The sequence below is a fragment of the Sander vitreus genome, chromosome 3 (assembly GCF_031162955.1).
Source record: "Sander vitreus isolate 19-12246 chromosome 3, sanVit1, whole genome shotgun sequence".
Lineage (NCBI taxonomy): Eukaryota > Metazoa > Chordata > Actinopteri > Perciformes > Percidae > Sander > Sander vitreus.
Genome location: NC_135857.1, coordinates 5630365 through 5655663, shown reverse-complemented (window position 1 = coordinate 5655663; position 25299 = coordinate 5630365). Strand labels below are relative to the sequence as shown.

Below are 25299 nucleotides of genomic sequence, written 5' to 3'. Positions count from 1 at the left end.
TAGCCACTATTTATGTATCTGTGGTTTTGTTCTGTCTGTAAATGTTGAATTGAGCACTCTGTAATTGAAATACACTTAGTGTAGGTCTATGTATACAACTCCTTATATTTCTATAGATACTGTATAAATTACTATTTATTTTTGTACTTACAGTATATGCTGCTAAGCTAAGTGGAATGCTGTCAAACTAAATGTTGTTGTGTTAAACATGTAATGACAATAAAGCATCTTCTTAACTTATATTTTATTATAGGCCTACTTACACTGTAACCTTATAACTTCCTTTGCTATACTGAGCTCAGTTCAGCAGGAGCCAGAGAGAGGGAAAGGGAGACAGAGAGAGAGGGGGGGGGGAGGAGAGAAAGAGAAAGAGAGAGAGAGAGGGAGAGAGAGAGGCACACACACACACACACACACACACAAAGACAGAGGAGAGAGAAGACTGCAGACAGGAAGGATCGCGGAGACAGTCGCAGCTGGAGTTTGTCGGGTTTTTTGTTGGGGTTTCTGGGAGATGCTGTCCCCACCGAGGAGATGGATCAGAGACCAGTGTCCGAGCGCTGTAACCTCGTAAGTCCACTCATGTTCTGCATATTCAGCTGTTCTCTAACTTATCATTTAGTTACAGCCTCAGTAGTCCGTACGACACACACAGAGTAGCCTATCTTAAGTAATCATGTTTGTTTCTAGTAAAAAAAAAACAGTTGAAACAGTGACTGACAGACAGCCCGCTGTAAAAGAACACCTCCTCCTGCAGGGAGTAACGTTAACCAGCCGACCGTCGGTCCGTGGTGGCCTCCTGTAGCCTGCCGACACTAAGAACACAACAACTTGATGTCGATGTTAGCCTATATTTTGCTGAAACACTAAAAACTGAATTTAAATGTCATTCATCAATGTTGGCTTTGGTATGATGATCCACAGGTTTATATCAGCATTAAATATTATTATTATTATTATTATTATTATTATTATTATTATTATTATTATTATTATTAAATCAGCATTTGAACTGAAATTAGTTTAAAGTGTTTTTTGTAATCTTTGGTCACTAAGGACTACTGATTTTAATTGTAGAAAATATCCAACTCAGAAAAAAAAAATTGGGATTTCTATCATTTTTGGTAGGCTACAGACATGCATGCTCATTGTCTAGTGTAACCTAAACAGTGAGACATGAGCTCTAGTGCTGAAATGCTATGTTGTTAAATTGATTAGTTGATTGTCAGTAAATGAACAGTTCATATCATTTAAGGTGGAGAAACTTTTCTCTGGCTCCACTTTGTCACAAGCCAGGATTTGCTGCTTTTCTCTGTTGGTTGGAACAATTTGTTACCTTGGTCTCTGGGCTGTTTTTCATTGTTTTCTGACTTTAAATACACTAGATTATCAATTAATCATAAAAATAGTGAAATTATCAATAATGAAAATAATTGTTAATTGTGGCCTGAATATCAGTGAAGAGGTAATATTATAAACAATTGCATTTGATTCAGTTGAAACAAATGAACCATATTAGATCTCTGTTGATAAAATTATAACCACCATTTTAAAATTTGACCTACTTACCATTTCCAGCCCACAAAAAACGTAAAGGTGAAATATGTAATACTGACAGCTAGTGTTTAAAATAGTTACTGCAGTACAAATTCAAAATACTGGAGAGAGTCGTCTCCCCCGCCCCCTCCTCCCCAGACTCGAAGTTCACGTTGGTTGCCAGGCTGAGACCGGAGCATCCACAACAATGTTGTTAGACGTCTCACATAGCCAGACATTACTTCACAGCACAGCAGAGTAGCTAACGTTAGATGCTGGCTATATTGACATAAAACAGCTGAACAGGCTACACGTTGTGTACACAGCAACAGCTGTGGCCTGCTTGCCTGGTCCTCCGGTAACATTAGCAGTTAGCAGGGTTAGCATGGCGGCGTTAACCAGGACCAGTTGGGATCACTTTACTGGCTGTGTCTCAATTGTTTTTGCGAGTAACCAACTCGGGTACTCTAGCTAAATAATTCAATGTGAGTAGCTACACAGATGTTGAAATGACATCAAATGCCCATCCCTAATAGCTGTGATAAATTAGCCGGAAGCTAATGCTTACCTGTTCAGGAGGAAATTAGCCAACTCTGCGTCCTTTTTGGCTGTAAGGCCTGCTACACACTGACTGCGTGGCGTGAGCGTGGCGTTTCTGTTGCGTGTCAGCTGCGTGGCGGCTGCGTGGATTTTTCTGTCTTTACACACCAGAAACGTGTCTGACGCGGCGCATCTGCTGCTAGCCTTGTCTGTACACATGTATGTTTCCCATTGATAAAATGAAATACCATGTTAAACATAAATATATACTGATTTGATTACAGCAAAGACAAGTCGGCAGTATTGACGGCAAAATAGGCTACAGAATATTTTGTTCTGTATTGACAGGTGCAATATTACCTTTTTTTTTATTACATTTATATCTGCATTTATATGAAAACCTAGAGACTTTCAAACATCAACATGTCATTTATTGATATGTATTTGTGTCAAAATGACATATAAACATCTTTTCCTATTCTATTTTGCCTGGAAACGCTTCCAACACACTTGCGTGTTGTGTGAAAAATAGGCGTCGGTCCTATTTCTAGCATGCACGCGTGTTCGGTGCGGCTCGAGCCGTGCCTGAGACGTGTGTGTCACGCAGGCAGTGTGTAATCTCTAACCTGTTAACATGGGAGCTGAAATATAAACGGACACGCCACGCAGCTGACACGCTCACGCCACGCAGCCAGTGTGTAGCCGGTCTAAGCTGTCTCCATCTTTCAAATACATCTTCAATATTTACCCGGGGTTTGTTACGTCTCTAGTCACGCAACTGTTAGAAACATCCAGCTGCAGCGCGCTGGGTTTACGTTTTTACAGGTATATCTGGCAACCCGGCCTGGCTGTCAAACTGGGCAGTTGTTAACAATACACAGGCCAAAACACAAACAGAAATTCCGTCATGAAACGGAAATTTCAAAAGGAGAAAATACTGGCATTAGCATTGTTGTCAGAAAAGATTTAGTATTTCAACTTAGCATGTTTCCTTAATATCTGATGACGCATTGGGGTCATTTTTGGATTCATTACAGTAAATATATTACATATTGGACCTTTAAACTAAATGTAGCATGATAAAAAAGGGATATCAAACAACATGACAAAAATAAAATGTCCCCGACATCAGTGCAAGTTGATGATCAAATATACAGTATTACATACAGATCAGTGACAAAATAAAGATAGTCTAAATAATATATTGGCATGGCTGACTGCAACGAGCTCAGGAAATTGTTTTGCTGTTGCCCGTACTAACCTCCCCACCTCCTGTTCCTGTGATGAGGAAGCTTCACTATTGAGAGACCAACCAGTACGTGTGTGCCTAAATAGTTCTACATGGCCCCAAATTTCAGTGTATTAGTTTGAGGCTGTGTTTGGAACATGTATCTCAAGGTTGTTTGGGAATATGCACCATATGAGCAGTGAGCTCCATATAATCTGACATTATAAATCTGTTTTTGTGTCCTGTCTTCAGACGTTTCTGTATCTATCATAGGGTGCAGTGGTCTGGCTATGCAGGATTAGCATTTTAGAAACACACAGAGAGAGAGAGTCAAAGGTTAAGATGAAAACAGCCAAAAACAAGTTGAGGTCTATTTGAGTGTTAGCATGGTTAGCATTGCTAAGCCTCTGTCCTGATTGACAGGTCCTAAAGCATCCCCTGCTTTATTGTCTGTTTCAAAATAAATGGGAGACAGCATTGGCGTCACTTTTCAGACCCGGAAGCTTTGTTGATTATTTTGTACAGTTTGTGGGTCCAAATGATGTTTCAAAACCTCGCCACAGCATAGTAAATTTTTTAGGCAAAAATGCTGAAGCCTCTATTCATGTTTTAAGTCTAAAAATACTAGAATCAGCTGATAAAATAGCCACCAATTATAGGCTGTTATTTGCAGTTTATCACTATGAATCTAGGGGCCAGTGTGTCAGTACCAATTATCCTCATTTGATGTACTTTTATGCACAAATAGGTGTAAAGATATATTTGCTAAATATAAAATTATGTTGTTTTCGGTTCCTATCACATTTCAAAATGTGGACTGTACTAATGGAAGGTCACAATAAAACTCATTCAATGCCCATTCTATATTCTGTATTGAATGTTTGTTTGTTTGTTTGGTCTTTGACTCATAGTAGTAGCTAGTTGACTACAAGCCCTTATTTGATTCTGTGCTACGTCATAATTATCACAGGAGAGAAATGTGTTTTTGAGGCAGATGGAGAGTATAAACCTCAGAAGTACAGAAAAAAGGACTTGTACTGCTGCTGGTGGTGTAGACCTGTAAAGACTGAGCTACAGTGTATCACCTGACTCAGACTGTCTTGGTTTATTAAACCCTATTTTTACAATGTAAAAGTGACTAAGTGACTGATGGGAACAACAATCTCTGAAATTTGTCCAGTATTAAAGATTGGTACAGTCGGCAGCCGCAAAACAAGCTACAATGTACTATAAGTTATTGGGCAATTGCACACCTTCAATTTACGTCCACTAAAGTGCTTGTTCCCTGAAATTCTCAGATTAGTGCTAAAAGTGTCTGATAACATTAAGGAAAGGATCGCTAGGAAGGTAAAGGTGTTAAAGAGTAAGATCCTATTCTTAACATAAAACATCCCTGAACATTTGTCCTATAGGATTACATTGCAGCCATGTTCACAGCTGATGGTTCACATTAGTCACTTCGACACTAATGCATGGGAAAATAGGGTCCAGGTTGAAAAAAAGCCTAATTACCCCTTGGCAATAAATACCAACTCAATTAAATATATTAGGGTAATTTCCTGTGAAGCAAAATTAGGGTAATTTCCTGTGAAGCAAAATTACTGTCAGGAAGTGTGTCAGAATAAAATATAGGGTACATGTGTCATCATATCATCTTCTGTTGAAATCCTCTTTATATAAGCTTTCTTAATTATTCAAATATTTAAAAAATTAAGTTTTCTTTTTAAAAGGAACAACAAACAATGATGTGAACAGCACCCAAATCAAAAGGCCAAATCACTTTCTGCAGGCTAACGTCTCTCAGCTCGGTGCTGATAATGATATCAGGTACCAGCCGGTGTGACATGGTAGCGTGTCAGCATCAGATTACAATCTGCTGATAGACCTGATAAGTGTAACAGTATTCCAGGTTGCTGTTGTTACCTTGAGTCCAGTCCAAGGGCAGACAGGGCTACAGGCTTGACATAAAGAGTTTGTTTTGGAACATGTCAAAAGCAGAACCAACATTTCAGGTTGCCTTCGTGTCATCTAGCACTGGTTGCCAATGTGATACTCTGGACTGGACTGTTCAGTGATGTTTTCCCTTTAGTTAGATGGAATGTCATTTTCTCACCTAGACTGATTTGTTAATTACAGTATGTACTAGAGCAGTCTTCTTCTATAATACCATTCAAATTCTATTTGTTATTTTTTTAAATATTCAAATAATATTCAAATATATAATGCTCATATGCAGCCTGTTATAAATATAAGTACTACACTACTCAGGCTTATGCATTGTCAATGCTCCTATAAGCATGTGGTTGTTGTTACACGTTTGTCCACTAGAGGGACTTCCTACATCAGCCTGGCTTTGAAGAGGATCTACGTCATGGCGCATTGCATTTCTGGTACGCCACTCTCTGTTTACATTATTTTCCAACACGCACACAGCGACAAACACAAAACGGAGAACTCTGTAATGAAACATTATCTAACAGGTGTATTGAAGCGGCTCTGTTGTAAAGGCTAACGTTGCTCGGTTAGCACAATGACATCATGTGTCATAAACTAAGTAACACTAACAATAGTGTCAGTGACGATGCTAACAGCATTGATAACTAAGCCAAACGGTGCTGTCACTACTATTTTAGTGATTTAAAAGTAACCCGTTTCTTGCAGATTCTCACGTTACTGAGAATACAGCTGTTAGAATGTAATATATGAAGTCGAAGCTAACTCTGACAGCTGTAGGGCAGCTAACATAGTCTTTAGTGTCTCTATGAAGCTCCCAGCTAAGCTCCTATAACTTGCGACGCAGTTAGAAAACCAGAACGAGCTAACTATTGTTAACACAAGCATTTTGGCTCAGTGGATGTCGATTTTAAAGTCATGTTAAAACTATTTCCCATCCTTCCGATTTCCAGCCGCAGCCTGTCACTCTCCCCTGTACTAACGTTACTCGGTACGTAACGTTAGCGCACAATGCCTTGTGTTTCTCAATTCAAATCATAACAGAAAACATAGCCTAGTAAAAACCTACACCATCTAGGCATAGGCCTTACGTTACTTTTATTAATAAACTACAAATTTGATTCAATATTTGCTACTGTAGTTCAATTCAGTTGAATTCCCTCTGGTAAACAGTGTAGCACATGTTTAGAGATGTTATTGTGAAAGGTAAGAACGGTAAAAGTGTCTCTGGTAAATGCTGCCTTTGTCAAAGTTCTATACAGCCTTCTGTTGTTGTATTATGATCCTCCTATGTAAACACAACATGATTGGTCGTTGCCTATTTTCGGTGTGAAAGCTCAGAAAAATCAGCCTCGTTCCGAAAAAACAATTACGTCCCTTTATCGCCACGTAATATTCGCCTTCCGTGTGAAAGTACTGATGACAAAAAAATTATATATAAAAAAGTATATTAACATGTAAATGAATCGCACAAAGAAATGTCCCCAGTGTGTAAAGACCTTAAAGTAGACATATGAAGTTGCAGAGTTTTTTATATAGCTCTAATCATTTAGCAGTGGCGCTAATGGCGCTAATCATTTAGCAGTGGAGCTAATGGTGTTAATCATTTAGCAGTAGAGCTAATGCCACTAATCATTTAGCAGTGGCGCTGCTGAATGCATATTAGAGAAACACTGGACTTTCATGTTTCATGTTGATGAATTATGAAATATAATAACTCTGCTGCTCTGAGTTTCTGTTCTCTCATATAAAGAATCTTTAATCAACGAACAATCTCATAACAATCCATTAAGTAGCTGTTTTGGAGCTTTTGATTGTGCCACATGATCTTCAGCAGAGGGAGTTTTCCCTATTCTCGTGCAATTGTAGATTTCTAAGATTCCAAGCACTTTAAACAAGAAAGTTTTAAAACACTATGAGGGTAAAAAATGAAACACAAGCACTGAACTGCCTGGGAGTTTTTGTAATAGCTGAATGTTTCCTGCAACAACAAAGCACTCGCTCGTCTATTGTCTCTCTCTCTCTCTCTCTCTCCTGTGAAATAAAGCTGCCTTTAAGTGAGGTCAGATGGAAAACAGTAATTGTGATCCAGAGTGAGTTAGGAGGACACATTGATCTGCACTCACACTGACTGAGCTCCAGCCCACTGCTGCCAGAGAGATGCCTGGAGTTTTTTAAAAAGACAGAGTTGACTACCTAAAGCTACCTCTTACTCATACACAGAGGTTAAAAGTTCAGGTTTGTGAAGACTGCAAAGAGAGGCCCGGGTTCCAGATGTTGTTGTAGCCCGGGGAAACCTGTGCCCCCCCTTAATATAGATAATGGAATGCAAGGCAGCACTGCTGCTACCAATTGGATACAGCACCTAAACAAATTAAAGCTCAGCGGAATATATTGAGTTCACTTGATCAAAGGCCGTACCGAAATTACAAACCCCAATTCCAATGAAGTTGGGACATTGTTTGGAACACTCCACAAGTGAACAGGTTAAAGTGTCATGATTGGGTATAAAAGGAGCATCCCCAAAAGGCTCAGTCGTTCACAAGCAAGGATGGGGCGGGGTTCACCACTTTGTGAACAACTGCGTGAGCAAATAGACCAACAGATTAAGAATGTTTCTCAACGTACATTGCAAGGAATTCAGGGATTTCCTCACCTACAGTCCATAATATCATCAAAAGATTCAGAGAATCTGGAGAAATCACTGCACGTAAGCAGCAAGGCTGAAAACCAACATTGAATGCCCGTGACCTTCGATCCCTCAGATGGCACTGCATTAAAACCGATATCATTATGTAAAGGATATTACCACATGGGCTCAGGAACACTTCAGAAAAACATTGGCAGTTAACACAGTTCGTCACTACATCTTTAAGTGCAAGTTGAAACTCTACCATGCAAAGCAAAAGCCATATATCAACAACACCCAGAAATGCCGCCAACTTCTCTGGGCCCGAGCTCATCTGAGATGGACTGACGCAAAGTGGAAAAGTGTGCTGTGGTCTGACGAGTCCACATTTCAAATAGTTTTTGGAAATTATGGACGTCATGTCCTCCAGGCCAAGGAGGAAAAGGACCATCCAGATTGTTATCAGCGCAAAGTTCAAAAGCCATTATCACGTTTATCTATTCTGCTTCTGTTACAATTTTGCGGGGACCAATCACAAACTGGCTTATCCACCTGGTGTGCTATTGGTGGGTTTAACACGATGACAATAGAGAAGATACCAAGCAGCTTCTTGTTTACATTCAACATAGAGGCCACTGAAGCGCAGCAACCCGTTGGTGCCGCTGTCACTGCTATGTCACCCGGATCGTTGGTCTGATTGGTTGAAGGACTATCCAATTGCGTACAGAGTCATTTGAACTATGCCCGTTGAACACGCCTATTGTACAATAGAAAATACAGCGCAGACTCCCAGACTAATGTTGAATCTTAAAAGATTGAGCTTGGTCTGGTGATAGCCACACTAGTCCAGACCTGTCTCACACTGAAAATGTGTGGTGCATTATGAAGCTCAAAATACGACGGACTGTCTGCAACTGAAGTCGCACATCAAGCAAGAATGGGAAAGAATTCCACATGTAAACATGCCCCTGTCCCAGCTTTTTTGTTGCAGGCATCAAATTCAAAAAGAGAGAATATTAATAAATATAGTTTATCAGTTTGAACATTAAATATCTTGTCTTTGTAATGTATTCAATTGAATATAGGTTTGCAAATCGTATTCTGTTTTTATTTACATTTTACACGTCCTAACTTCACTGGAATTGGGGTTTGTAATAAGAGCTATATGTGAAGACGTTTTAGTTTGTGTACTTGGTTATTTAGTTCAAAAAAATCAAAAAAATAAAACCCATGCTGCACAAAGTTGAATTGTGATAAGCGCTGCATAAAAATATATTACGTTTTGTTTACTTTGTTATATGGTAAAATAATAATTAAGAACAGCGTGGATGCAGGCTTTTTTTGTTAATGCATTGCAGAGCTATTCACTTGTTAAGCATATACAAACTACATTGATTGATTTTATTTACTTAAATGTACTTACAGTGCTATTAAAACTATTAAAAACACATCTATGAGCCACACTGTTGAACTGGGAGACATGTCCCTTCATTACCATTGACACACTTTATTTTGACTCCATCCCACTCTTTATTTTGACTCCATCCCACATACACTTAGCCTGGCTCCACCCTCCTACGTACTTCCGCTCAATTTTCATTTCCCTTCAGTACTCCATCTGGGTTCGCGGTATATTCTTGGTTTTTCTCCGGCCAAATATTTGGCGGTCCAATCAGCGAACAGAGGGAGTGGCTGAGAATGATGACATTAGGACGTGGGCGAGAAAGATGCGAGCGAAGCCATTCGGTCTGTTGTGGCAGCAACGCTGCCGAATATCCAGAAGTTAAAGCCAGAGCAAGAACAATATTTGTTGAGTTGTGTTGGTGGCCATGATTTTGTGGCCCTACTCCCCACGGGGTTCGGGAAAAGTTAAGATTTTCCAGCTCGCTCTGTTAGTGGTGAAGGAGTTGGCTAAGGCTAACGCTAGCGATGCTAATGCTAACTATAAGCCGATAGTTGTTAGTCTCCCCTCTTGTTGCACATGCGCATGACATACGTCACAACCAAATGTTAGCGACTGGTTATGGCAGATCCAGAGTGGCTCTGGGCAGATCCAATAGTTTTAAACTTCAACAGTACCTGCCTTCAAGGAAGTGAACACTTGTCAATGGAGAGTGGCCATGAAATGTACGCGAGTCTGGTAGGACCAGGCTAACATACACCATCCTGCTGCTCCAAATACTCGCTACCAAAAGGGATTCATCTGCTGCTGAAAACAATTCCCAACAAATGCTATTTCCTCCACCTTAAGTAGTAGTTTTGTTAAAAACTACAGTGAGAGGGGGCACCCTGGTAGCTCACCTGCTTGAGTGTGCTCCCCATGTACCAAGGCTGAGTCCTAACTGCAGCGGCACAGTTTTGATTCCAACCCACGGCCCTTTATTGCAGGTCACCCCCCCCCTTTACTTTTTTCCTTGTTTTTAGTTGTCCTATCCATTAAAGGCCAAAAAGTCATCTTTAAAAAAAAAAAAAACTACAGTGAGAGCTGTTTTTTTAAATACTGAGCATGACCAAATTGGAACTATATTTGTGAGCTGTTTTTAAACCTTACCAATGGTCTGAGCTGAACCACAGTGTGGCTGAGAGCCACAGACAGTCTTTTCCATCTGGAGCTGTGGTTGGAGCTGTGGCTGGCTGCTGAACTCTGTTTATAGAAAACTCTGGCTGTGCTAAAACATCAAACCAACAGAACATGACGAAACCAATGGCCACTTCTCTCTTCTGTGGAAACGAACATGACCATGAACTGGCCCCCAGCAATTCCTTTCTAGGTTTTAAAAACCTGGACTTTTGGGTTTTTGAAGGCAGACACCGATACTCTTGGGCTAATTGTGCGATATGCTAAAACAAACTTTCTGCTGAGGTGTGGTTATGGCTTTCATTACACAGCAGCGGGATTTGGTTGGGCCTGACACACTTGGGCAGCTTTTACACAACCCAAGACCTGTCTGGTCTCATGTGGTGTGAGACTATAACCTATTATCTAGGGCAGTGATTCTCAACCTGGAGGTCCCAACCCTATTTCTGGGGGCTGCCAGATTGTTGTGGAGAATATATAATTAGGGCCTGAGTGCCAACAATGACGGCGAAGGCCCTATTGAAACTGCTTTGTTTATTTTTTTCCTCAAGGAATCACATTTTTGAGTTGCTTAACATGCTTGAAAACTCACCAAAATTTGCACATGCATCATGTAAAGAATTTGATATTTTATGGGTTTTTGTAGATGGCCGTGCGGAATTGGTTTGCTAGCGCCCCCAACAAAACTTCAAAAATTAAGCCCCTGCAGTACATTTCACGTAGACTAATGAAAATTTGTATACATACAGTATGTATCATGTCAAGACGTACAAAAAAGCCTCTTGGAGCCACACCCTAAACCGAACCAGAAGTCCGCCATTTTGAGTTAACTGTGCGAAATTAGTGCATATTGTTGTTTGTTTCAATTGACACCAAATTTTGGGAACTTCATTTCCAGACTGTTCTCCACAAATATATGGACCAATATAATCAAAGGTTCTGAGTTCAAACCCCTGGTGTTGCAGGATGATGATCATATATATATACATATATATATATATATATATATATATATATATATATATATATATATATATATATATATATATATATATATATATATATATATATATATATATATATATATATATATATATATACTATATATATATATATACACACACACACATCTAATCAGGCATTGTGCTGTGTAAGATTTCCCTGCATATTTTACATGTGTCTGTATTAACACACCTGATTCAGATATACAATCCGTCCAGTTTAGGAAAGTCATGTTATTGAGGCAACCCAGGCTGACTCAATAAAATATAGCCCCGATAGCTAGAGGTACCATCACCTGGACAATAGCTAACTGAGATCAGCTTTCCTTCAGACTCAACTGAGTTCAAGCCCTAAGAGTTACAAGGTGATCATCTTATACTTATTCAGCCATTGTGCTTTGGTACACATTCCCTGAAAATTTTAGATGTTTCTCAGCATCAACACACCTGTCTGAAATGATCTGAGGCCTGTTTCAGAAAGCAGGTTTAGTGAAAACTCTGAGTTTGTTAACCCTGAGATGAGGGAACCTCTGGGTTTTCTGTTTCAGAAAGGGAGGTTAATCAAACCTGAGAGAGAGGGGTAACTCCAGCCCGTTTCAGAAAGAGAGGTAACTTAACCTCAGAGTTAGTTACTATGGTAACTGAGCCTGTGAACCTAACCTGGTCAGGAACAGGTTCTCTTCAATAAACCTTGAGTTTCTCTCAGTCTCCTCTCTCTGACACAGCACTCTTTCATTTCCTAATTCATTCATTCAGTCTGTATCAGGCACAGTTTGTTATCTGCATGAATTAAAAAAACAGTGTTGGTTTATGAACCGTGTTAGGCAGACTATAAAACTTTTTTTTTTTCTCAAAACATGGCATTTCCTTTTGTCGACGATCCTGTTGCTGAGCAAGCTGTATTACTTCGTGGAGAGTTAAAAATATGTCAGGAGATGATATTGAGGCCCCGACTATAGACGCATTTTATTTCCAGATACTAGCCTACCTATTTGAGCGGTATCGTTTTTCTTCCCAGTCTATCAGTTATGTAGCCTACATAACCTTATCCGTCCTCATAACACTAACGTCACCCATCGAGAACATGCTCTACATCCCAGCAGATTCTTTGTGTCACATTACGTTTTTTTGCAAACAGCAGTTCTCTTTACAACATTGGTGATGCGGAGCATATTAGTAAAGCAAAGCGCCGTCAGAAGAATGTGACTCGCTCTGAAACGTTTTTTTTTTAAATGTTTTTGTAGTGTTCCCTGGACACAAACCAGTAAGAGCCATTAAAAAGATGTTCCACAGTATTGCAAGTGAATTATGTAAACCCTTTGAAATAAAAGATTATGAATTATAATTCTGTTAATGATGGTGCTGCAGCCTCAGAATGGGATTAGTAGGCCTAGTACTTTTTCGCCGGCAGGATTGCACCTAAATGTAATAGATTGTAGGTTCAATACCATTTCACCGGTAATATTATACTTATGATTAAATATGAAATTAATACATTATATTGGAACTTACGCATTTACTCAAACAGCAACTTTCTCCCACACAAATTCTCTCTCTTTTGCAGCAGCCGCTGTATTGCTTTATACATGTTCAAACTCACTGTGCGCATGAGTATTTCCGCCGACCAGTTTGTTTGTGGTTGTTACCATGGTGAATCGTAGTATCATGGCTCCAGTCATGCTGCCTTTTTATAGTGGTGGTGCATGTGCTTAACTCTGAGTGAACCAACTCAAATCAGCTCTTCTGGAACCGAAAACTCTTTGTTTCCCATCTCAGGGTAAATCAACTCAGAGTTCAGAGTTAGACTCAGAGTTTGTTAAACCTCATTCCTGAAACGGGCCCCAGCTCATTAGTTTGTGTCGCAGGTTAATGTGCCAATGTGGACTTCCGGCTGAGCGTGTGATGGAATAGTCACGTTTTGAGAGGCTCCGCTTCCTCCTCCAAATAAAGGCAATGAAGACTATATATTTTTTTGTGAGATAGTTGTGAATCTCGACGGTGGTTGCTGTTAACGTGCAGTGGAGCCATGGTGAAGCCGAATAAAGCCAAAAACACCGAAAAACTAACTACAACCGAAGAAACGAGCAATGAGACGAAAGCTAACCTGCTAGCAGCTAGTAACATTCAGGATGCCGCGATGGACGAGGCGGCGACAATGAAGGACGTCTTGACTGGCATCAACAGGCTGAATCAGAATGTCGACTCTAAGTTTGAGTCGCTCAATGCATCCATCGCTGGTCTGAAACAGCCACTGGACGCCGTGGAGCAAAGCGTTATCTCAAATGAAGGAGGGCTGAAAGAACACGAGGCCCAAATTAAAAAACTGGAGGATCAGTTTTCAAGATGGGCAGGGGAGGCTAGGTCGCTCAGCGAGCGAGTGGACGACCTGGTGTCTAAATCTAGACGGCAAACCATTCGGATTATAGGTGTTAAAGAAGGTATGGAAAAAAGCAACCCAACATATTTCGTTTAGAAATTTATTCCATCACTGCTGGGAGAAGGAAACTTCGGCAATAAGCCTGTTAAAGTGGATCATGCTCACAGGGTCTGACGGTCCCCTCGTCAACTTATCGCAAGGATTCATCACGACTCAGTAAAGGAACAAATACTGAGGCTCGCTTCACAGAAATTCCCTTTTCAACATGAGGGATCACGCATCTTTAGTTTCCCCGACCTGGGCCCAGCCGTAATGAAACAGCGACAGCGATTTGACAACATCAGGACCAGATGCGGGTTCCGGCATCCTGTGACATTTGTTGTCTCGGTTGGAGCGGACAAACGCACATTTAACAACCCAAAGGACGCTGAGAAGTTCCTGGACAACAAAAACATGCCGCAATAAACTAGCGGACCATAGTTAAAATAAAAAAAATAAAAAGGAAAAAAAAAGACAACTTTCATGTCACGATAATACGGACTAACTCACTTGCAGCGTTCCAACCTGCACAGTTTTACTCGCTTCTCACATTCAGGATATACAGGACATACAGGATAGGAGGAAGCAGACTTGACGGTATGTTACGAGCTCGGAAGATTTGGACTTGTGGACAACGCAGGGTGTTACTGTTAAGTTATGTTCAAATGCAGCTATATACATGTTTTTACAATTTGACATTATGGCGGACTGTTTACGTACATCTTTGGACAATTTCAAGCTGTTGCATAAGCATGTGGATATACCATGCCATTGAGTATGGGGATGTCGCAAGGATAGTGAGCTGGAATGTGCAAGGATTAAATCACCCAGTTAAGAGGAAAAATTATGGCACATTTAAAAAGCTGGAAAGCTGATGTTATATTTCTCCAGGAGACATCAGGAATACAGCTAAAACAAACTAAGCACGGGATGGGGATCACAAATATATCAGTCAAACTTTGGCGCCAGAGCCCGAGGGGTAGCCATAATTATTAAGAAGAATGTGCTGTTTGATCATCGGTGTACAGTCTGGGATTCAGATGGCAGGTTTTTAAATGGTATCAGGGACGCTCAACTGTGTTCCTGTCACACTGATAAACGTATGTGGTCCAAATTTCAACGACCCTGCATTTTTCCAAAAGGTTTTGCGTAGATTTCCAGAGGTTGGTGAGACAAACATCATTATGGGAGGGGATTTTAACTGCATTCTTGACACTTTATTGGATAAACAAACATCAAGGTCTACTACTAATAGCAAATCTAGTGATCAGATAAAAAATGCTATGCACAATCTAAATTTAGTTGACATCTGGATGCTCCTTAACCCCAACACCAGAGATTACTCCTTTTTTTCTCCAGTTCATAAATCCTATTCTAGGATTGACTCTAAACTAATCTACAGTGTTGTGACTACACAATACCATAACATCTTGATAAGTAATCATGCTCCCGAGTCACTGGACATTAGATTTAACATTCATAGAGGTGAACGCACCTGGAAATTTGATAACACAATTTTGAAAGACAAAAGTTTTCTGGATTATATGTCAGCTAGGCTGCAAGACATAATTGCCACCAATGACACTGGGGATGTGGATGATTCAGTACTGTGGGAATCAATCAAAGCGGTGCTTAGAGGGAGCATTATATCCTATGTAGCTATTAGGAGAAAAGCAGAAAAGAGGTTAGTGGAGTTAAATGTATCTATGTCTCAATTAGAGCATTCTTACAAAGCCTCGGCAGATCCAGATACATTGAAATCCATTGTCTCCCATAGAGATGAGTACAATAAAATTTGATTTGCTCAGGTTTGTAAACAGATGAGCAAAAATAAACAGATGTAATTTGAAATAGGAGATAAACCTCAGAAACTGTTGGCACGGCAGTTGAGAAAGGCCCAAGCCTCTCGGCCATACTGAGCATAAAATCTGACATTGGGACTGTTCTTACTGATCCTAAAGAAATAAACGCACGTTTTATGGAGTTCTATTCAGAACTGTACAAGTCAAACTGTAATCATGACACAGACGTAATTAGGTGATTTCTCTGAAGCATTGGTGGAGTTAGACAAGGACATCTCTGTTGCGGAGTTAGTAGAAGCAATTGCGGAATTCCCAAATAACAAAGCACCTGGACCTGACGGGTACACTATAGAGTTCTATAAGTGTTTCTCTAAGGAGCTGTCTCCACTACTATTGCGGATGTTTAAACATGCAGCACCTAATGGTCAACTGCCTCAAACGCTTTATAAGGCAAACATTTCTTTAATTTTGAAAAAGGACCGCAATGAGCTAGATGCCTCCTCTTATAGACCTGTGTCATTGCTCCCTAACGAACCAAAGCTGATAAGCAAAATTCTGGCCAATCGTTTGAAAAGTTATATCCACACAATTGTGCACCCTGATCAAACAGGCTTTATTCCCAACAGACACATTCACTCCAATTTACGACGTCTATTCAATGTACTATACGCTGAACACAATACAGCACCAATTGTTTTCGTTTTTCTCGCTACTGACAGCACTCCAAATTTACAAACCGAGCCACGGGTTGAAATCGACCAGAATTCTCCTTTAAGATGGTGGTTCTCCCACGATTCTTACATCTGTTTCAGTCGATCCCATCATGCATTCCACAAAGCTTTAAGAAATTAGACTATTATAATTCCATTTGTCTGGCAGTATAAAGTGGTGCGTATAAACAAGAAACACCTATGTAAAACAAAAAAAGAGGGTGACTTTGGTATCCCAGATTTCAGATGCTAGTACTGGGCTGCACATTTAAACACGCTGGCTTTCTGGAGGAGTGGTAAATCCACTGAGAGCATTGTTGGAGATCCTCCAGCCTGGCTTTCTATAGAACAATCAGCCTGCTGCGGGACCTCTCTCCCGGCCCTACTGAACGTTTGTTAAGAAACAAATCTTTATACGGAGGGAACTTTCTAGTACACAATTCTTTGAAAGTCTGGAAGCAGATTAAATTGTACTTGAAAGCCCCAGATATGTTCATAGACAGCCCTATCTGCGACAACCATACCTTTAAACCTTCAGGGACGGATCCTGTGTTTGCTCTATGGAGGGAAAAAGGAGTGGAATGTTTGAAGGACTTTTATCAGGGGGGGCACTATGTCCTTTGAGCAGTTAATGAACAAATATAGTCTCCCAGCCTCACATCTTTTCCGATATCTGCAAATCAGGCATTTTATAAAGTCTTGCTTGTCTACACTTGCAGACGTACCACAGCAATACACACTCGAAAACATAACTAATGTTCGGCCAGGCAGCAAAAGAGCAGTGGCAATATTATACCAGACACTGATCAACCATGAACCAACCAGCACAGATAGGTCAAGAACTGATTGGGAGACAGAATTGGGGATGCCCCTCACTTAGGAATTTTGGGATTCATGTCTTGTGAACATTCATAGGTGCTCAGTGAATGCGAGACATAATCAAATACAATTTAAAGTAATACACAGGTTGCATTACTCAAAAGTAAAAGTAAGCAAGATGTATCCCAGTGTATCAGCGTTTTGTAATACGTGTAAGAACCAAGAGGGCACCCTCACACACCAATTTTGGACATGCCCTAACCTCCACTCATTCTGGTCTTCTGTATTTGTTTTCTACTCAAAAGCCTTCAACAAGCAGTGGATACCCAACCCCTTTGTGGCCATTCTGGGGTCAACAAATGACACTGCTTTGAACTCTGGTAGGGACAAACGGCCAGTGTATCTGGGTACGGTACTAGCTAAAAAACGTTGAAGTCCGATGCTGCCCCTTTATTTGAGATGTGGTTAAGAGAGCAGGGCGAAGTCATCCACTTGGAGAAGATCAGATTCATGATTGCAGGGAGGAAGAATGTGTTTGATAGGGCATGGGGACCGTTTTTTTGAACACTTAAGGGGTCTGAGGGAGGAAGCGGAGTGATGAGGGGTCACATATATTGATAATGTAGGATTAGCGGTTTCATAGGGAATTTTTCTTATCTCTTTTGACTCCTGGTTTGCTTTTTGGTCTCTTAACTTAGTCTTGATATTTGCTACGGTGCCTCATCATAATTGTATTCAGAATCCGCCAAATAATTACAATTGTACGTTCTTGGTTGCTGCTTATTGTTATTGATGTTATTGTATGAATAAGAAAATATAAAACAATGTTGCTTGTATGAATAAGTGCAGTCTGAACCCAATGTTGATCTGCAATAAACCAATGCCAATGTGTACTCTGGCATTATGCTTTGGGGATTGGAGACAGAGGTTTCTTAGATGAGCTGTAGCTCAACAAAGTTGATCCTGGTTTTCAATTCGAAAGGTTAGAAGTTCTAATCCCAAGCCTGTTCTTTGGGCATGCTCAACAGATGAGCAGGAATGTCTCTGTTTGGCACTTCTGCTGACAGAATCTTCGTTTATTTACCATTTTTCTCTTCACCATCCACTGCCTTTTTCTTTTCCTGCTCAAAATGATCGGCCCCAACCATCGCTGCGGAGCAGCTATAATTAAAAATGCACGGGCACATGGAGGGACGTCCCGCCAGTAACTCTCGCGCAGAGGTGCGAAGGCCCATCCAACACTGCAGGGCAAGGCAAGGCAGCTTTATTTGTATAACACATTTCAGCAACAGGGCAATTCAAAGTGCTTTACATAAAACATTTAAGAGCAGTTAGAAAACGATTAAAAAAACTAAACAAAGCAGATTAAAACATAAAAGACAAGAATAAAATTGACAGTGCAGTATAAGAAATTAAACATTAAAGGGCAGTTATAGAATGTCATACAGTGTCATCAATGCAACTTCAGTATAACAAATGAACAGTTATTTAAAGAAAGGCAACATCAAAAAGATAGGTCTTTAGCTTTGATTTAAAAGAACTGAGAGTTGCTGCGGACCTGCAGTTTTCTGGGAGTTTGTTCCAGATATGTGGAGCGTAAAAACTGAATGCTGCTTCCCCCTGTTTAGTTCTGACTCTGGGGACAACAAGTAGACAAGTCCCAGACACATAGTGTAGCAGCAGATCAGAAATGTATTTTGGCCCTAAACCGTTTAGTGATTTATAAACCAGCAAAAGTATTTTGAAATCAGTTCTTTGAGGCACTGGAAGCCAGTGTAGAGACTTCAGTACTGGAGTGATGTGATCCACTTTCTTGGTCTTAGTGAGGACTCGAGCAGCAGCGTTCTGAATCAGCTGCAGCTGTCTGATTAATTTTTTAGGGAGACCTATAAAGACACCGTAACAGTAGTCAAGTCTACTGAAGATAAAAGCATGGACAAGTTTTTCCAAATCCTGCTGAGACATAAGTCCTTTAACCCTTGATATATTTTTAAGGTAGTAATAGGCTGACTTTGTAATTGTCTTAATGTGGCTGTTAAAATCCAGGTCTGAGTCCATGACTACACCAAGATTTCTGGCTTTGTCTGTTGTTTTTAACATTGTCATTTGAAGCTGAGTGCTGACTTTTAATCGTGCCACTTTCGCTCCAAAAACAACCACCTCAGTTTTTTCGTCATTTAATTTAAGAAAATTCTGGCACATCCCTTCGTTAATTTGTTCAATGCACTTAGTCAGTTGTTGTATTGGACTATAGTCCCCTGGCGATAAGGTTATATAAATTTGTGTGTCATCCGCATAACTATGGTAACTTATTTTATTGTTTTCCATAATTTGAGCCAGTGGAAGCATCTAGATGTTAAATAGGAGAGGCCCCAGAACGGAGCCTTGGGGAACTCTGCACGTCATATTTGTATGCTCAGATGTATAATTCCCTATAGACACAAAGTAGTCCCTATTCTTTAAATAAGACTCAAACCACTTTAGCACTGAGCCAGAAATGACAACCCAGTTTTCCAATCGGTCTAGTAATATGTCATGGTCGACCGTATCAAATGCAGCACTGAGATCAAGTAATACTAAGACTGAAATTTTGCCACTATCTGTGGATGTCATTAAAGACTTTAACAAGAGCTGTCTCAGTGCTGTGGTGTGGTCAAAAACCCGACTGGAAGGCATCAAAACTGTTATTTAGTAACAAGAAAAGGTTGAGTTGTTGAGAAACCGTTTTTTCAATGATTTTACTTAAAAATGGAAGGTTTGATATCGGCCTATAGTTGCTCATTAATGACATGTCTAGATTGTTCTTTTTTAAGAGTGGCTTAATGACTGCAGTTTTCAGGGCCTGTGGGAAGATACCTGAGAGAAGAGACGTGTTTACAATCTGTAGAAGATCTGTAGCCAAACAATTCGAAACATTTTTGAAAAGGCCCGTTGGTAGAATATCAGCAGGAGGAGGTTTTCAAATGTTGTTGTTGTTGACAACACATACCCTGTACTTGATATGGAAGCACTGATTGTTTGTCTAATTTTCAGAATTTTGTCTTTGAAGAAGGTGGCAAAATCATTGCAGGCATTGCAGGCCAGGTGGATAAAAGTTCAGATGCTACTGGTACTGGAGGGTTTGTTAACCTATCGACAGTAGCAAACAAAGCACGTGAATTATTATTGTTTTTGGCAATAATGTCCGAGAAGAAGGACCGCCTTGCATTCCTCAGTTCCAAATTATAAATGTGAAGTCTGTCTTTATAGGTGTTGTAGTGGATCTGGAGATAAATTTTTCGCCACCTGTGTTCTGCTTTTCGACACTCTTTTTTTCTGTTCTTACCAGTAGGCAATGGCGTTTCTCCATGGAGATCTTTTCTTATCAGAGACAGTTTTTACCTTAATGGGAGCAATGGCATCAATAACAACTGCAGCTTTAATTATCTATATATTCAAAATAAAGTTACATATTTTACCATGGGAATTGTATATACATTAAATTGTATGTACTAGTGACAGAATAGATGTTATTGAGTGTGTGTCATATGCGCGTATGAGTGCTTAGACATTACAAAAATTGTGAAATTGGCTTCATGCGGCACTAGAAACTTTAATGAACGGTCCCGCCTCTGAAGCTAGTAGCAGCCAGTAAGCTTGTTAGTTATGGTATGAGATGGCAATGGATTGATGGCTTCTCAAACAAAGTGGACCAGCTCAAGACCAAGATTCGGAGCAACAGGAAGTGTCTCAAGGTGAGTCGACAGCATCTGTGAAATGTAGGGTTGCCTCTTCCAACAGAGCCCCAAGCTCACAACAAGAAGTGCTTGCGCATTAAAACCATTTAAAACCAATTAAATTTAAGAGACATTTCAAAACAAAACACACCGCTACGTCCAACAAACTCTGATGAAAGTTTTTCTGATGCAAAGAGGGAGAACTATGGCGCCAAAAGACAGCAGTGAGTAAGCACTCACAGTCCCTGCTAAGGCCCTGGCAGCTTCATATAAAGTAGCATATCTGGCAGGTCAATCAAAAACACCTCGTACTATTACCGGAAACCTCATCCGCCCAGCAGTCATAGCAATGACAAGAGCTATGCATGATGAACAAATAGCTAACATACTTCACAATGTTCCGCTGGCAAATGACAGAGTAAGCTGGCACATTCATGGCATGGCAGATGACATAAAAAAACAACTGATGGACAGAGTAAAGAATTGTGGAAATGTTTTCAATGCAAATTAATTTATCGACAGATGTGTCTGGTGCTGCGCAGCTGCTTGCATTTGTGAGATACAGATACATTTGTCTGAGTTACCTGGCTGCAGTTCTTTTCCTGGTGAACAAAAGATGGGACAGAAGGTGGAGCCTACTTTTTATGCAGAGGCCCCAGTCTTGGACCTTTCCAAAAGATCTGACAGCAGGGGGGATCAGGGTTTCTTCCTGCAAGTTGTAGTTATTATTCTTGTTGTCCTCCCCCCCTCCAGTTTTCTCAGACCATCCTGCAACATTCTTCGCTTAATCTCCGTGTCAGCTTGTTTGATTTTACTTTCTAATTCTAACAGTGCTTTAGCACTATTCATCTTACAAAATGAAGCAAGTTGTATACCAGACCTAAGCCATTCTATATTTTCTGGCTCCTGTAAAAGGGAGGAGTTAAGGCGCCACCTATAAGAACTTCTTTCACTTTGAGGCAGCACCCACGTCTAGGCACACCCATGCATGATCAGAGATTATGATATTTCCTATCACACATCCTATAGCAGAGGGAGCCAGTGATTTGGACATTAAAAAAGTCTACCCTAGAATATCTTGTGCACTGATGAAAAAATTTAATAGTCTCTCCCAGCTGGGTTAAAAATTCTCCAACTATCAACCAAGCCTTAAATCTTACAAATCCAGAGAGGCTCTGGGGGCCCTGCGTGGTGCAACCCCACTGTAGCGCAGGACTGGATCCTTTATAAAATTATAAGTGCCCCCTAGAACAATATTGTGGTTCCTTACAGCTTGTAATTTCCTTTCCAAATCTATAAAAAAAAAAGCCTGATCATCTATATTATACAGTACTCAGTGTAAATGAGTACACCCCAACATCTCTTGAGAATTAATACTTTCTCTAGTGCAGTCCACACTCTGTACAGACTGAGCTACTGCCACCCCAAAGCTTTTGCACAATGTGGTATATAATCAGTGTAAAAAGGCTATTACAAAAAACACCAAGAATGCTTTACTTTTAAGTTAATAACTGTATTTTACCATGTAACATGAACATACAGTACAGTACAGACTAAATATTGAGGGACTAAAGAAAAAAGGACTCGCATGTCTGTTGCTGAATCATAATGACAAACTTTTCCTTCAATTGTGTAGGCTCTGTGGGGCCATAAGAACAAATACCGAAAATGACCAACTTATGACATGTAACTTTTTACAAAATGGTTAGAAACATAAAAAAAGATTCTAAAAAATCTAAATGATGAGATCAGAGTAGTTAACCTTTCTCTTCTTTTAACACAGTGGGTATGGGCCACAACACATTTCTGGCTTGTAGGTGTCCTTCAGTGGCCTAAGAGGTAGAAAGGTTTATGCAACAGAATGGTTAGATTTCAAAAAGATGATCTGTTAAATCTGGTAAATAATGTGTGTATCTTGCTCTAGCCAAAAGAGGCAGAAGGACGGGTCTAGTACTGCAGACAAGGAAAGCTCTATGGGGGGTTGAGCTGTTTCATCCATTTTGACATTTGCAAAGATCCCCTGAAAACAGCATTGTCTTCTGCAGTGCTTTTACTAAACCAACCAGGTGACGAGATGCATTCAGCATATGAATGAGGTGGCTGTTGAGTGAGAGTACACAAGGGAGAGGCGCACTAACAGTCACCACTTTCTCCCCTTGTATGAGGTCTATTGCTTGAAGAAATGGGACTAAAATTTCCACAAGCTCTTTCAGCTGACTCCATTCTCTGGCTGATGTCCTTGGGCTTCCAGGAGAGAATTTAGGCTTTGATGATCCAGGTCAGTGACTGCCTCCACAAGCAGAGAGAGTTGTGTTCCATTTTGTGGATACAACTAAGGGGATGATGTGATTTGCTCCATACTCCTGCTACATACAAATGTTTCCTCCAGTCCACACGTAGAATGGAGTAAACTACAGAATTTTGTCACCTTTGCTATTGCACTGTTCAGAATTTGTGTCTTCTTTGGTCCGTCTCTCACAACAAGCTGCAATGAATGCGCAAAGCACTGTATCCACTGCTGCTGGCAGCTGTTCTGGAAGGATTCCACATCATCTTGGTAATCCTTACATATTTCCTCCCACAAAGTGGTGTTTTCAAGCTGCTATGCTCAAACTTCAAATTTATTCTCTCTCCAGTGTGTGATCCAGTGAAACGTTCGCAACTTAAGAGAACTGTCTGCAGTTTTGGACTGTCTTTCTCCTCCATTTCCACGAAGTGGGTGTTACCCCTAAAAATGCTGCCGTTTTTGGCCAAGAACTTATAAACTTAAGGAAGCCTCGACTAAACCAATGCTATGCAGGCTTCATTAAATGCCATTACTTTATCTTCTTTGCACAGTTTTGCAGTGTTATATATTTATATGTTTTACAGTTTTTTCCATTTAAAGCATTTCTCATATTGCACATTCCTGCAGTCGGACATTTACTTTTCACTGACATTTTGATTGTTGAGGTTTACAGTTTTACATTTTCCATTGTGATTGCACTGTTTGATCAGCCTAAGCCATCAGTTTATGCCTTTATATTTTTGCATTCAGTGAGGCCTATTTTTTTTTTTTTTTAGATTATTTTTTGGGTCTTTTCCACCTTTAATTTTGACAGGAGAGCTAGGTGAGAAAAGGGGAAGGAATTTGTCACAGGTCAGATTCAAACCCTGGACCTCTGCATCAAGGCATAAACCTCAACTCTCAATATATGTGCACCTGCGCTACCCACTGACCCAACCCGGCCACCTGTGAGGCCTATTTAATACATTTTGATATGTTTGCTGTTCTTCATAGACAGTTGTAGTTTTTCAAGTTGTACTATAGCTCAAAGTCTATTTGTATTGATATGTCCTGTAGGCTATTTTGTAAATCATTGAGCCCTATTTATAACATTTTGATATTTTAACAGTTTTCTTTTGATGTTTAAAAGAAGAAAAGTAAAATGTTTTTTTGTGAAAGATTCTGCTGATTGTGGAGCCACTTTATTTTGCTTGTTAAGTGTTTGTTGGGCGGGTAGCAAACCAGCTTGTGCATTACCGCCAGCACGTGGTCTGGAGCCGCTACACTCACATTTATGGGCACTCTCAGTCTCATTACAGTTTCACTCTGGAGCAGTTGCTGTGGCACGTGCAACACCTAGTGGTAACAGTGGCTTTATATGAAGCCGGTTGATGAATGCTTAGCTGAAGCCTAATTTGCAGTAAAGTAATTTGTGTGTGTGTGTGTGTGTGTGTGTGTGTGTGTGTGTGTGTGTGTGTGTGTGTGTGTGTGTGTGCTCTCCCTGCAGGTGTGTGAGGAGAGGGGTGTGCAGCAGGCGTCACTCTCTCTGGATACTGCTAATCCTGCTCGTGGTCTGTATTGCCATTCAGACGTTTGTCGCCCACCAGGCCAGGTAAAGTTTCCTGCTGCCCTGCCCCACCTCCACCCTGTATCCACTTCTACAGCTATTTCATATCGAGGGCTCAACCAGGGTTGAACCAGGGTTGACTGTGTGTTTGAAAGGGTACTAAACCAGTCGAGGAGGGTCGGTCACAGGTCGATTTCAATGTGAATTGTGCATGACCAGGGTTGCTAAGAAATGGGGCCGGACAAACTATGTCATTGGTTGGAAATCGGGTGGTGGGGGGGAGCATAGTCGTCACATGTTGCCACAGACTTTAAAAAAACAACAACACCACACTGTGCTGTACTCTGGGTTTTCACAGGCAGAGTTCAATTAATTCCCTATGACATATAATTGCGATAAAAGTTGCGATGTCTTTTGTATGTTTGTTGCAATGAAGTTGCGGGAGACAGTGAAAGTTGCAAAAAAAGTTGCAATTTTTTTGTATAGTTCCTTAAAAATCAAAAGGAAACTTGTTTTGGGCAGAATGAAACTACTCTGG

At 40.4% G+C, this 25299-nt stretch overlaps 1 protein-coding gene across 1 annotated transcript in view; it reads left to right on the top strand.

Annotated features, from left to right (window-relative positions):
• The first annotated feature begins 439 nt into the window (after positions 1–439).
• Positions 440–25299, top strand: part of gal3st2 (galactose-3-O-sulfotransferase 2) — a 41869-nt gene continuing 17009 nt past the window's right edge. Inside the window, exons 1-2 of the mRNA XM_078243262.1 lie at positions 440–570; positions 24702–24806. Coding sequence (XP_078099388.1) covers positions 515–570; positions 24702–24806 — 161 coding nt within the window. The 5' untranslated portion in view covers positions 440–514. The remainder of the gene's footprint in view (positions 571–24701; positions 24807–25299) is intronic.